The following is a 15,706-nucleotide window of genomic DNA, read 5'->3' as shown; positions in this document are numbered from 1 at the left end:
TCTAGCATTTAAGAATGTATTCTACATTATATTGTTCCAGTTGCAAATCTGTAACACTTCCTTTTAATCATACAGTATCTGATTCTGAAGTATTTTTGGATTTTTATTCCCCGCTTTGTATTGCTTTCTCCACTTTCCTTTGCCCCCACGCTGCCCCCTTTGCCTTTGCAGTGTGAAGTGTAGATCAACCTATAAATAACATGGCTGGACCTTAGCAACACTGGTTCTTTTGCTCCTTCTTTCAAGGATTAGCCAGCCTGCTTTGCAAACCTGACAGTCCCAGCCTGCAGATATAACGATTAGTTGGGTTTCTGAAGTGAAATTTGTTAGTACCTACAAGCCCTGGTGGACTTGGCACACTGGAACTGCTGACCTGCCTGCACAAAAACATCTGGGGCTTTCTCCAGGCCAGGTTCATACAACGTCCTGGCTATGCAGTCTGCTCTGAACATTAACTACTGGCTTACACTAGCCTTCCTCTGCCCTCACTCACATTAATAGTCCTGGTAAAGTCTATGGAGACAGTGAATTTAAGCAATTGGAGGCATTAGATCAGATGTCAGTAAAACAGTCTCATTTTTAGCACTGACCTGCTGCATGACTTTGAGTAGCATTCTTCTCTTTCTGTGCCTGTTTAATATTAAATGCTCTTTGGGCCATAAAAGGTCTTTCTGCAGATGAAAAGACTTGTGTTATTAGTGCTATATGCCATCACTTCAGTAAAGCAAGCAGTTAAGTATCAGAAAACCTTTAGATAAATATGAAAGAAATGTAAAATCACCAATGACTTCCAGGTAGGTCAAAAACAAGGGAGAACACAACCAGAATTCCAGCATGTGTGCTATCTAAAATATATTTCCCTTTAGTTTGTTTCTGGAAACCTAAATGCACAAATTAATTGGATAATTTTATAAAAAGACTTCATAATAATCTTGAATATATTACTTGTCAAAAATATGCATTTCATAATAATGATTTGCACATCAATGAAAGCTGAGATAGACACTACTGAATCATGTACTTTGGGTAAAACGGAATGAATCCTTAAAGTGATTTCAATGCAATTACTTTTTAAAAGTGTTTTACCAAGACAGAGGGGGAAAAAAAAACCCAAAAACCAAATGGTCAAAAGAAGATGACAGTACCACAGCAGTGTCCCCCTTCTCAGCAGTGATCAGAAGTGGGGCGTTGACTCTCATGAGGACAAGCAGAGAAGTTCTGGCCCTCTTTCACCCTCCTTAATTTCTCAACAGGGCTGCAGTCACATAAACACAATGAACAGTCTTCATGAGGGCCATAGGCCCAGAAATAAATGCTACCCACAGTGATCTGGTTCATCTCATGCATTTGTCTCCTGTTTTTTTTTTTCTGACGTACTGAATATTGTGAGGTCTTTTACCCAAACACACACTATGCATGACCATTATCACACCATGTCACCAAACAACGACTGTATTGAATAATAAATACTTAATTAACACATTGCACATATGAAGCCCCATAAATAACTTCTCATTGTGACTGATAAGCCACTGAATGTCACCATGTAGCAAGAGCACCTGTAGCTGCAGAACATGATGCTATGGAATGAAATAAAAGGAGGGGGGAAAATACATGATAAAAAATGTCATGTGTATTTTCAACTGACTTTTTTGTTTGTTGGACTTTTGGAACAAACTACATTGCTTTCATCCTTTGATTTTGGAATTCAAAGTAAAGCTCCAGTATCGAAGAAAAACAGAGTGAAATTACTGCTCTTCAGTTATTCACCAGAATGTTACTAGTGCTTTCAATGGTAAATAAAAATGAGTCTCTGTTAATTTCCTTTGCAGTTAAACTAATTAAACGTTTTTTGTTTCTCTAGAAATATACTGTAAATAAACATGTAATTTTCATAGCCATGTCTAATCTTGTCTTGGAATTATATTGCTATGCCAACTGTTCAATATTGATATTTTTTTTCTCTAAAGATTTTCCTTACACATGGGTAAGCAAGCACATGAAAGACATAAATAAAAGTAATTAATTGTATTGTTTGCATGTATGCAGGTGTACATTCATACAAGACCTTTCATTATTTTGCCACACTAAGCTCTTAATTTTTTTGTGTGAAACCTAGATTTTCTTTGATGCTATCAAATGTTTCTTCCGTTTTAGAGCCGATACTGTCTGCCCAGGTACTGGACTCATCTCAGCCCACTGATCCCCACGATGAGTGGGACAGGCTGTTTATCACTTCATTTATGCTGTTTCACTCAGGCTAGTCTGTTTTCAAAGCAGTGTAAGGAAGGTAGTGTACTTCCACAAATGTAATTAATTTTACAAAAGACATTGACATTCTTTTCCAGCCGTTTAACAGTTTCTTCTTAGATAAAAAAGTTTACTGTGCTTGCTTTTCTTACTTATTATGACCCATGAACTTTCTTTTTCTCATTAATTTCTAGACGCTTAGCATTTATGGGAAAGAATAAGTGAATGTGACACAGTATCTCACATCGATTAAAAAAATGCTGCAGGAATCATTCAGTTCTTGTTTCTTGCACTGATGCAAATCAGGAGTGGTACAACTGTAAAGCTATTAGAGTGTGAAGAATTGAACTTTTTTTGCAGCTTATTTGGCAGAATGTGACAAAAGGGAGAGCAGTCCAGAAAAAAAAAAGAAAAAAAAAGTGTCACCCATACTTTAAGCATCTGTAAATATAATTATAATATAAATTATTACTATAAATATTATTTTAAATTTTTAATACATTTCTTGAAGTCTAGGAGGTGGGAATACCTTTTTTTTCCTTATCTGTAGACTCTTCACAAAGTACAGGAGCAATTCATACAGTTAAACGCTCCTTTTTCTTTTTTCTTTTCTTTTTTTTTGGGGGGTGGTGTCTTTATTTTATCTAAAAACCAGGTGTTCTTTGCAGCCACTAGGAAGGTGCGAGACAAGTGCGATGGCTGAAATGGTGGAGCTGCCAGCGGAGGGCAATTCCCTGATAAGAGCTGTCTATCAAAGCCGCCTTCGCCTCACCAGACTGTTGCTAGAGGGTGGTGCCTACATCAACGAGAGCAATGACAGAGGTGAAACACCTTTAATGATTGCTTGTAGGACAAAACATGTGGACTCCCAGAGTGTCAGCAAGGTGAAGATGGTTAAATACCTCCTGGAAAACAAGGCTGATCCAAATATACAGGACAAATCTGGAAAGACAGCCTTGATGCATGCTTGTTTGGAAAAAGCAGGCCCTGAATTGGTATCTCTGCTCCTGAAAAGCGGAGCTGACCCAAGCCTGCAAGACCATTCTAACTGCTCTGCACTTGTGTATGCAATAAACTCTGAAGACAAAGAGACCCTGAAAGTTCTTCTTAATGCCTGCAGGGCGCAAGGGAAAGAAGTCATCATCATCACAATGGACAAGTCCCCCTTGGGAAGGCAGAAAACGAAGCAGTACTTAAATGTGCTACCTGCAGACCTGGAGGAATGCCATTCCCCAATTGCTTGTGCTTCTCCATCAGAAATAGAAGTAAAAACATCTCCATCCCCACTTTCAAGTTCAAATGAAACTAAAAAAGCACTCTTCAGCTTTAAAGAGCTGGATCATCCAAGAAGCATGGACAACTCATCTCAAACAGTTTCACCGACGAGAAAATCCAGCTTGACAAAAGTAGGGTCCAAGCTGGCACAAGTGCAACAGCTACAGTCTGAGCCTTGGATAAAGAGCTCTCCATCACTGGTTCACCAGAATAAAATTGCCTCTTTACAAGAAGAGCTTCAGGATATTACTCCAGAAGAAGAGCTGTCTTTTAAAATCAATGGCCTTGCCTTATCGAAGAGATTCATCACCAGGCACCAAAGCATTGACATAAAAGACACTGCTCATTTATTAAGAACCTTTGATGAAACTGGATCAAGGAAATTATCATACGATGAGATAAACTCTCAAACTCCTTATGTTGAAGACAAGCATAACGCCAGTGGGATTCGTGTGGGTAAGGATGCTAGTTTGGGACAAATCAGCTTTATTTCAAACCTCAGCAGTATTATCCAGAAAAGAAATTTAGGAGCAAATCACTACAGCTCTGATTCTCAGTTAACTACTAGTCTAAATCCTGCTGCTGCACAAGACAGTAAGTCAGTGATAGGAAAGAAAAAGATTCTTTCTCCATCTCACTCTTTGTTATCAAGTTCTAGAGAAGTACTGGAGAACATGCCTGCCGTTACCCTGAGCATGAGAAATCGAGCTTTTCTAGAAAGACGGGGTTCAGGAGCCTTATTGTTGGATCATATTGCTCAGACAAGACCAGGTTTTCTTCCACCACTGAATGTGAATCCTCACCCCCCAGTTCCAGATATTACTTTAATAAACAGGGTTTCTGGGGTGATTTCCTGTGGACAAAAACACTTAATACCAGCAGCACCTGCTTTCCCTAGAGAGACCAAAAGCACAAAAATGCTGCTAAGGAGACAGTCATTACAGACTGAGCAGATCAAGCAGTTGGTGAATTTTTAACAGGGGATTAAAGGGTTACAAAATCTTTAGAATATGTACATATTCGCTGCATTATCTATCTGTAATGATATATCACATTGATACGATATATCACAAGAGATAGCAGGTCGGAGATGTAAGGTTCTCCGCTTTGGAATGAGTTAAATAGCTTAGAGACTACACAAAAAGCTATGCTTACCTAATGATGCTGCTTTCTGCAAACTGAGGAATATTTATTATACTGTTTTCATAATGTTTTCAACTTCAGCACTGAAATCTTACCCATGACAGGCTGAAGCTGCAAAGGGTCTTGGGCACTGCCAGTCTCATTTTAGCCTGGAAATACTATCGCTCCACAGTTTCCTCAAAAGTGTACTCTTTCTCCACCCACATGTGGAATTTGGGAACTTTAAACGTTTGATTGTGATGGTGGACATCAGTCTGACTCTGTCCAGGTCATGCAATGTCCAGAAATCCCAGGTGCAACCAGCGTGTAGAAAGGTTGGGCATTGGCAAGTGTATGTAGGCAGCGTCTTCTGGCTTTGGTGGCTTTACTGCAGGTAAACGGACAATACACAGAGTCAATAGAATTCACGTTGCAGAGTTGTGTTGTATGCATAGCTCCACCCAGGAAATCCCAGCTAAAGACTGGCAGCCCGCTTTAGATGCCTCACTGCCCACTGGAAGTCAGGCTGATACACAGAGCACTGTAGAGGTCAAGTTCAGCACACGATGCCTGGGAGAGTCAAGAAGCCAGCACAGTGATCAAGAAGTCCTGAATGATCTCATGTAAAATGACCAAATCCTGCTTGCACTGTTAATTAGGCATGTCAATCAACTTGGGCTTCTCAAGCTATTTGATTGCTGGAATCTGCTCATTTAAAAAGAGGAGGGGTGGGGGGAGGCAGAGGCCGTATCTAAACTAGGGTCCGTTACTTTCTGTAGTTCCAGACTCCCCCAAAAAACCAGCTTTCCACATTATGTGGGAGGTCCTTCTCCCCAGTCACAGGCCTGGGTTTCTTTTCAAGACAGGATACAGATGGTGGGACCATCCAGATGTCTCGATCAGCGAGGACACTTTGTACACAGGCTTGGGAGCAAGGAATAGCTCTCTCCTGCTCAGACAGACCTGAAAACCCCCCCCAACAGCTACGGTACTCACCTGGGAGATGGAAGTCCTCATTTTGCCTCATCTGAAGAAGAGGGCTGAATTTCTTACAGATGAGAAACACTCTCTTGCCTCCAAGCTGTTGCGTATTTTTCAGTATCTCTATCAAAAATCTGTTTTTCCTTCCCATTTAGTGTTCTGCAATTCCAAACATCTACCTTGTCTTTGTGAATATGCCATAGATGCTTGATTTCTGGTATTGCATTTATCATTTTACAACTCATCTTCTAAGGATGGAGAAATATTGAATATGTTCTGTCATAATTCACTGAAATTAATTGTATTGAAATTGTGTCTGTGTAATGTGAATTTCTGTATACTGAGATGAGATACTTTTTTCCTGAAAATACAGCATGGGTACTGTCCGCCTTCTTGGAACTTCAGTCAAAATTCACCCAGGTTGACACTGCCTGACAAATAACTAATGTTATTTAGCTTTGCCCTTAGTATAAGACAATTTCAAGTGGATGATAAACATACAGTCTCTGTAAATACCTTTTTATGTAAAAATATGAAAATGTCCAAGAGTTCATAATATGCATATTTTGAAGAAGGGGACATTTGACATCTGGAAAGGAGTATGGATTACATCTCTACAGAGAGTTGTATATCAGGCGCTGATGTGAAATTACAAATTTAAATCTTGAAATCAATTTTGCGACAGTCTCTCCAGTCTGTAGTGACGACTGCTAGAAGGCAGATGATCTTACCATTGATTCTCGGGCCAAGCTCTCAAAGGCAGCTAGAATAAGCAAAGATGCAAATCTGTATAGTAACCATCAAAATTAATTCTTCCCCACTAAATATGGGTCTTGAAAGCCGTGGTGTCCTTTGCCTTCCTCCAGCCACAGCTCTGCTAACCTGGGAAGCATAGTGTTCTGGTGACAGCTGGGAAGGCGTGTGGTGAGCTGCACTACGCTACCGCATTTGACTTACTCGGAGATGACCATCACCCTTGTTTAGCTTCTCACCCCTCAAGAGCAATCAGTACCAGTCACAAAAATGTTGTAGTTTTCTTTAATTAGAGATGGACTATTCATCCACTGCAAGACTCTTGGTCATTTATGGATTGGCTGGCAAACTCTAGTCTCTGCACATACACAAACAAGAAATGTTCACTATGTTAAAACAAACAAGCAAACCAACACCTGAGTCTGCACATTAAGCATCCAAAAACCAAGAAAGTTCCAAAAGTGAATTTATGTACATTTTAAGCGCTATTAAATACTGGTGGAAACATGCTGAAGGTGATGGAGTGTTTGGTTCCATTCAGGTTCTGCCTCTTACTTCAGGAGATGTTGCTGCATCACATCTGCAAATACCAGGTAGAAACAAGGATTAAATGGAAATCTTTTTACGGCAGAGAAATTATGTGGAACAACATATGTCCATATTAAGTTATTAACTGTGTACAAATTGGTCCCTACAAACACCACATGCAGACACGATATACTTTTCAAGTGGTTTTGTGTTATTAGAAATGGAAGCGGCAATTTGTAGTCTGTTCATCTCGTAATGGAGTTAAATATTTGAAGCTAAAAATGTATCTTTAAAAAAATGCAAATTATTTTTTAGAAAAAAATCTAATGTATCAGATGTTCTAACTGCTATCTTTGCTGAAGGTATAAAGACTGATTTCTGTTGTATTGATTTTAAAATGAATTGCATATACAGGATTACTGCTCCTTCAACTGAAACAGTAATTTTTTTACAAAATGCTCAGACAACAGAGGAAAATGGCAAATGTCTTGAGAAGTTCTTCTGTAGTGTTGCCAGTATTTTGTGCTTAATTTTGATGCAGAAGTAATGTGAAAGGTTATTATTAATATTTATTGTTGCATCAATGTTACAAGTGACCTTCAAAGGAAAAACAATTCACTTTTGTTCTCTTGATGTTGTTATGATGCATAAATAAAAGTTATTTTTTTCCCCCCACTCAGGTAATATGGAAAGAGGCACATCCTTTTATTCACCACTTAGAAGATGCTGAGTCACTACCAAAGTTACTCACTCATAAGTCTTTCTCAGGCTGTCTCTATACAGGAAAATGGGAACAGTTAATTAGATTTTATCCAACAGAGCTAAATTTGTACAAAGTATTGTGTGAGGGAGGCTCTTTCAGTCTGTTGGTAGCTCACTGTGGTTCCACTTCAGTGGAGATACACTTCTGCCACCTTTGAAATCTTAATTCTCATCATTTTCCAGTCATCCATAATGTCTTTTAAGCCAAGAATGGGAAGCAAGAATTTATCATATTAAATTCCCCTCCCGAAACATTAAAGTTTACAAACAACAAAATACCTTTCAGGTGTTCTTTATGTATCTGTCTTGATAAAGAAAACACCACAGGCTGAAACTTTTTTCTCACTAGTTTTCTTGTAAGAGCTGTGGCTTCCCATCCAGAACGAGCCATCTGGACTAGTTCTCAACATATTACAGTGGAAAACTAGTGACGCTCATCCACTCTAACTTATACAAAGATTAATGACATAAATCCTTAAACATTTGTATTTTAAACTATACAAAATGGAAATGGCATTTCTGTGAGCAAGCATTCCTGTCAACAAATGCTACAGCTTTCAGTAAAATACACTACCTATGGGATTACTGATTTTGAATCTATGTGGCAAGTTCAGAAAGGTGAAAAATATTTTTCTACTTTCGGTTTCCATTTTCTCTGCAAAATGCTGTGAAACCACACAGTGGAAGTAACTTCTAGACAAATAGTGGTGGCCTCACAAAAACCAGTGATCATCTAAAAAACTTCGAATTTTGGTTTAAGAAATTTAGTAACAGTAAGTCACTACACAAGAATGCTGTAAAAAAGCAGTTTTCAAGTTGGTGTTTAAGGCATGGTGTTTAAATTACAGTTTTCAAAATACCGTTCTCTGCACTTCTTGTTTTTGCTTTAAGGAGAAAGGCATTTGGTATTGCTTTGTTTTGATTTTTGTCTTTTATTGATTTTTGTCTTTTACAGTTATGCAGCACTTCCAAAAGAATATTGCCATAATTCGATGCAGCTACACAAGAAAAATAGTAAACTGAACCAGTCATTAAATTCCTTTCTTTTCCTCATCAATCCTTAGTAAGACCTTCATCTTTCTGTTATGCAGTACAACTAATTAATTTTCCAACTAAAATCAGGTATTTATAAATAAATGGATTCTTACATTAGTAAACCATTATCCCATTAGTTGGCTATTTTGTTCATGTAACAAGAGCATGGCTTGTTATAGAAAGGCGAACATTAGTCACCACCAACCATCTTACTAAAAACATTAACACTGTATTCATAGAAGGGACGAGTTTTTTTTTTTAATAATTAATGTTGAATTCCACAATTAGAAGGAAGAATGCCTGTTCTAAAATATTTCCGAGCCACACAGATTTTCATGTTAAAGTATTAGTGGCACTGCAATACCTTCAAGAAGATCAGGTTGATAAGGATACATCTTAAGAAAACTTGGGGGGGAGGGGGGTTGTGTTCAGAGTGAAAGGGATAATATTCCTTTTTTTTTGACTAACTGTTCTGATAAAATACCCAGCTATTAATCCTTTTAAAAAGAAAATAGGTCTTAACACTCCTTTACACAAGTTAACCTTATTTTAATACATACATTTTTTTTTTTTACAAAATACCTGCAAAATTCCTGTTCTTCTAAGAAGGACACCTGGTATCCGAGACAGGCATCTCCTTGGCCGATGATGCATGTCGCAGGTTGAAAGCAAGCACAGATCTCTGAAGAACATCCTTGGTTTTAGCATTTCACACAATTAAAACATCAGCTTGCTTCTTTTTGCTGGTACAGAAGGGGCAACAGAACCTGAGGATTTCGGTTAGGGACCGAGGCACTCTGGTGATACGACCAGTCACTTTGTACAAATTTCCTTGCAAGTATCTGTTAAAGCTCAACTTTTGCATCTGTATTAATCCTCTATGGTAGTACATATTATGTACATACATATGTGATGTGTCATTAAATCATAAAAAAACATCTAAGCTGAAAGGAACCTCGGGAGGTCTCATCCAAGCCCCAGCTCAAAACAGGGCTTGCCTTGGCCACCCTGCTCATCTAAACTGGGATCCAGAAAGCCAAGGTACCAACAGCTCAAGACTTAAGGAACCATCAGAAGACTCAGACTTACCAACTTGAAGTCAAAACCACTATTTTAAATTTAACCATAAAGATGGCATCTCCTGTTCTGGCACCACACTGCAGATCTAATGTTAATTCAGAGTTTCTGTCCCAAGCAGGGAAAAAAGTTAATTTATATTCAGCCTTTTAAAAAACATGCCAAGATCTTAAACTGACAGTGAAGATATTTTTTTAGAATTGTATACAGTCCAGTTTATTCCAAAATTTCTGAAATCCGGATGCGGATGCATGCTGATGAACGGTAATTAATTCCCGTATTTCTGCCCTGAAGGCATCAGCTAACAATTCTGAACACTTTCACAAGCTGCCACAGGTGTGTAAGTTACAGCCTTCTCTCTCAAAAGCTAGTCCAGTTTAAAATATAAACTTGACCTGTACCTAGATTTAAAAAACACAATAGTGAGAACACCTTTTTAAAACACGTTTTAATTCTGCTTGGACAGATCTCCATTGATATCATGAATTTGCACATGCAATTTTTTTCTGCTACTGCAGCGAGAGGAATTGCAATTATGCAGTGAAAGCAACAGCTGTAATGACAGAAGGATCACTGAAAATTCAAGGGAACCAAGCCAAAGTCTAAGGATATTGAAAAACAACATATAATTGCCCCCAAAATTTAGATGCTCAAAACTCAGAAGACAATAGAGTACAGTATCTTGAATTTTACTGGAAGCACAATATAAAATAATGCTTCTTTATTATGCATTTTTAATGAATAAGCTCTTCTGTGGCAGTCTAAGATGTTTTCCCCAGCTGCTTATTGCACCGACTTGCCAGAAGTTACTGCTCTTGTATGAGGAAAAATGGACCTTAATGCGCCAGTGCAATTTGGAGTCACTGCAGTGTGGAGTGACTATTTTCTTCAACCATGCTACTAAAAGGGTAATAATGCAATAATTACAGAAATTTTCAGTTAAAAAATGTATCAGAAGTAACAGAAGCTAGAAGGTGGTAGTAACATCTTACTCCACTGCATACACCACATGCACCAAACTCATCCATCAAAGCCCTAGAAGAGAGGCAAAGGGCTAAAGAGCAATACCACAGCCTGGCTTGGATGTATGTATCTAGCGGCCCTTACTTTTTGCACACAGGGTAGTACAAGATGTATAGATAAGACTCTTGGTAAAACTGACAGTAAATTTAACAAGTTAATACACAGAGGACAAGCCTAGGCATCAGAGAATCACGCTGCATAGGCAAATAGATATTCCTGCAACAAAAAATGAACAACTGAAGGATAAAATAAATGTCTGTGAGCATCAAAACACAACAACAAAAAATTTGTTTTCTTAATCACCAGTAACAGAAATTCCTGATGGTGGGCTGCAGAAGTGGAGGTTTATGTAAAGCTAATTCTGCACAAGGGAAGCTGGAAGTTGGATGGTTGAAATACAGCTTCCTGGGGCTGTTGCACAAACACTGCTGATACAAAAAAGATGGCATGCGCCAGGTGCTGGAATCCAATTCTTCAGTATCCAAACACAGCACAATAAAAATCACAGGTGAAAGCTTTACAGTGCTTGGACTCAAACATTAAATAGGGTTTAATGGACAGTGCAGAAATAAATCTGTAGTAACATTAGCAAATGGCCTGATCACAGACAGCTGGCTGATAAATAAAACATAAAAGGCTTTAATTTGAAGGTTTCAATTGAAGAAAAAGATGAGTTTTTTTTTTCAGTCAGAGCAGGCCAAAACTGCGTAAGACTTCAAATGAATGCTGAAGATGAACATGGGGAGAACTGCTTTTGAAAAATGGCTTTGTGGACATCTTCTTTGATTCCACAGCACATTTAAACAATACAAACCTCAGAAAAATCAGCTTCTGTTTTGCTTTCATCGGTATACTTCCACGTTACTGCAGGATATTACTGAGTAGTTGTGCAGGACTAATGATTTCAATTCTTTTCTGTGACGTTATCTATTCAGTAAGTTTCACCAGATTCACAGAAAAATACACAGCTTGAACTACACCTGCAGTAAATTAGAAATGTTTTATTTATCAGTTAACTCACCTGGACATCCTGAACAATACCTAATTCCACTAAAGTCAACCAGATTTTTCATGTAACAAGGACAATCAAGTCTAAAAACCTGGCTGAAAGATATCAACAGACATGAAGCAACACTGATAGAGAACATGATTCCACGAGGTGGCAGAATTCATAGCTCCTAAACAAAGTTTTAAGTACAAGGAATAGATCACTGACAGAAGGTAAAAAAAAATTAAAAGAGCAACAGCTAGGGTAACATAGAACTGCCACAGATCCCTGTTTCCAACAGAATGAATAAGTGGCTTTCATCTTACCTTATTATCTTATTGCCAGCCCTGCAGTTAACACATCTTATTTTAGGAGAGCATTTGTACAAAGACTGGCAGGAAAACAGAGGAACAAATTTGAATGAATTTATTGACATGCCAGTCAGACCAGACTGACATAAACAACATAAATGACTTCACAGGAAACTAAGAGATCCATGGGTAAAAAAAGGAATACGCACAGAAATTCACATACATAGGACAATCCATGCAGAATAAACAAATTCACCATACAGTCAAACCCTTCTGTCACTGCAAGAATGCTTCATGCAATTAGTTTTTAGCATTTTGTTTAATCTAGTTTTACATGTCCTGTTACCTGTGGTGGTGCAGTGTCCGCCCCTGCCCCGGGCCACTCTGAGATCCCAGGAAAAGCCCTATTGTGCTGTTATCTTGGTCATAAGGACTTGGGCATCAGGCAATCTCTGTCCACACCTGGGCTATTTGCTGCCTGAGTTGTGTACCAGAACGACTCAGCACGAATTGTGGCCAGAATGTAAAATACTGACCAAAGCCAATCATCTTGAGATCCTATAAACAGTGATCCAAGAGGGAGACCTTTCTGAGCTCTCCGGGACTGCAGTGGGCTGTATGACCCAGTATCTCCGCTGAGATGAGATGCCTCTCAGGGTAGATTTTGCGAGGATTGAAGGATTGTCCATCGATTTCTGAAGGACTCAAAGGACTGACTTCGTGAGGTTCACTAACTGTCCGTTGACAAATGCCAGCACATAAGAGTAATTCATGAAACTCACAAAAGGGAAATTCTGATCACAGGCTAACCTCAGGGGGTGTGTGTGTATGTGTGTGCAATTTGGCTATATGTATATCCATATAGACTATCCCTACTCACATAAACCATTGACCAAGTCTGAGACTAAGATTGGACCTAGCCGCACCTAGACTCCTCTCTGAGAAGGAGTTTAGAAAGCAAGGGGGTCTGTTCTGAACCTTGTGACTCAACGGGAGGGTCCCCCTTATTCCCCACACCCACGATCCCTCTGTTAATCATTCTAACTCGAGTGTAGCTGAATTCTCCTTTGTGCACTTCTTCCATGTTAGCAATAGAGTGAACCTTACCATTCTCAAATCTTTAACTTAAGTTGCTATCTGGATTGTAACAAATTCCATCAAATCGCTGTTTCAAATTGGCTGATGCTTAAGTGCTGTTAAGAATTATACAACCTAATACTGTGATCTATCTCAAAAATATTAATAAATATTAAATCGCTGCTAACCAAAGCTGTGTAAAAAATCATATTCATGACAAACTGGTGCAGCTGCCAGGATCCACAAATCTGTATTTGCGACAGTTATTTTCTGGTACTCCAGATCATGTCTTCTTTTAATTTTATCTGAATATCCCTATTAATATATGTGTCATATCCACATATGTTGCTCAGTGATACTTCTTCCATGATGTCTGCACCCTTAAAAATACTTCTGGCAGTTGCTGATAATGTTTTTTACTGAATAGTTTAACAAGTTTTAACAAATCCTAACACTTCAGGTCATTATTGATAAGTGAGAAAAAGGTTTCTAAATAACAGAAAAGTTTGCCAGTGTAGATACAAAAAGGCCTAACCAACTGAAAGATGAAATCCCTCATGTCAGTAAATGTAACTGCCTGCAACAAGGAGCTGAAGCAAGATCTAGGAGTCCATTCCAGTCCTAAACATGTATATAAATTGTGGAACAAAAGGACAATGAGATACTTGTCTTTTAATTTATTAGAAATAAATGGATGTCTAGAAAGTATGGCTGCTTCTGAATGACCACCAATGTCTTGAAAATAAATCTAGACTAAGCCTAGAACTAGTAAAGTGTTCAACAAGAGCAATACAAAAACCTCAATGCTCTTTAATGGCACCTTTCATTCAATAAATGAACATGGCTACAACCATGTCTTCTCAAGCTATTTCCTTTATGTCCCTCAAAAGCAAATTCTGTCATTCCGACACCTGCCTGACTCATTTTGGCTAATGCAGCTATGTTGCATTTGATTCCAAAAGCTGGCTGACGTCCCCTAAGTACTTCTTATTCAATGGTATATTCCAGAAAATATAAAACTCTGAATTGTACTATTTCCTACAAGTTTATTGTATGTACTGTAGATTCAAAACAATGTCTATAACTTTGGTTTAACCAGAGCTTTGGTCATTCATATATCTGGTTCTCCCTGAAGGGGTGTTAGGTGAAAGGGTCATCATCCAGAAAAGGACACCGCATGATCAGATCTGCTAGCACACCTGTTCATGCAATAGCTCCTGAACCTGTGTCAGTCAAAATGATCTGGGTTAGAAAAGGGTAAGATCAACTGTCAGGAAACAGTTAATCTCTCTTCCTCCCATGGTATAGCAAAGTATGCATGCAAAACTCAAAGAAACAGATGCTACAAAGAACTGAGAGGTTAAATCTGTTTGGATCAGATCATGTTGTCAGAGTGAACTAAAAAATAAATCATTTCTTCCAATTAAAAGGAATCACACTGCCAAACCTGACCTTTCGGTGGTTACCACCATTCACGTTGCCTGACTGTGTAAATTAAATTAAGTACTTTGTTTAACTATTCCAAGTACAACTAGAAGTTTTCTTCCTTATTTGGAAAAGTAATTCCTAATTTTACCCAAGTATATCTTAGCAGGTGACAAAAATGATGAAAGCTCTACCCCTCAATAATGTAAACCAGTTTTTACATAAATGTGGCAAAGGAGCTGTAGGTAACAACAAGGAATCTTGAACTTCAATGACTGCATGAAATCACCATATTTCCAGATTTAGGATTAATAAATATAACTAACTTTTCTATCACAGTTGTATTAAATCTATATAAAAAGTTGTAAGAACCAAAAATTGCTCCTGTAATTAACTCTTTAGTACTACAGCCTGTCCAGTGTTGTGTAAAACATCAAAGTTAAAAAAATTCATGCATAAGGGAGGAATAGGAAGAGGACGGAAAGAAGATGCCAGCGTAATGTCTCTTCACAGAATCAGCTTTCATTTAGAAATCAAAAAACTCCTCTGTCGTTGTGAAAAAAAAACTTTGTAATGTTTGGTAAAAGACAACAATACACAGCTTGTGTTTCGATCTGCACAGATTTCAATATGTGTATTTGTTTTAAGGGATGCAGAAGCAAGAGAGCCTAAAAATGCTTCAGATGAAATTGGTTGGACTTTTCCTGCAGGTGGTAAGGGTTGCAATTATTTTATTTTTTCTCAAAGGGAAGTTCAACTTTTGAAAATTTTTGAAATCACATTCTGAGAGTGAAAAAGATGCACAATCCAGGATAATGCAGAAAATAACTGTACTATCACATAAATGTACAATTTTTGCTGTAAACACTAATCACTGTACAGCTATTTCATTCTTAGAGCCTCTAGCTTTCAGAGACTGCAGCAGAACATTTTACAGAACTCCTGTTACACTTAAAAATTAGTTTAAAAATCTTGAAAGAACCACCAGCACTTCTCTATCTTATAAACCACTACAGCTCTTTTAATGCTGTCTCTGATGTGTACCTCACTGTAATCCATCTTTGTGCTTTATGTACAGGACAGGATAATTCTTCATTTT

The 15,706-nt window shown here is 38.1% G+C and overlaps 1 protein-coding gene across 1 annotated transcript; it reads left to right on the top strand.

Moving 5' to 3' along the window:
- Positions 1–2,945: 2,945 nt before the first annotated feature.
- Positions 2,946–4,502, top strand: ANKRD34B (ankyrin repeat domain 34B). The gene has a single exon (XM_009487299.2). It carries the CDS (start codon positions 2,946–2,948, stop codon positions 4,500–4,502), a length of 1,557 nt encoding a protein of 518 aa, XP_009485574.1.
- Positions 4,503–15,706: the final 11,204 nt, after the last annotated feature.

Source organism: Pelecanus crispus, chromosome Z, assembly GCF_030463565.1.
Source record: "Pelecanus crispus isolate bPelCri1 chromosome Z, bPelCri1.pri, whole genome shotgun sequence".
In the NCBI taxonomy this organism is placed as follows: Eukaryota; Metazoa; Chordata; class Aves; order Pelecaniformes; family Pelecanidae; genus Pelecanus; species Pelecanus crispus.
Note: the sequence above shows the minus strand (reverse complement) of the source record. Positions and strands in the feature narration are given on the sequence as shown.

Excerpts from the sequence above, each read along its gene's own strand:
- ANKRD34B (XM_009487299.2), top strand. The coding sequence starts at position 2,946 with ATGGCTGAAATGGTGGAGCTGCCAGCGGAGGGCAATTCCCTGATAAGA.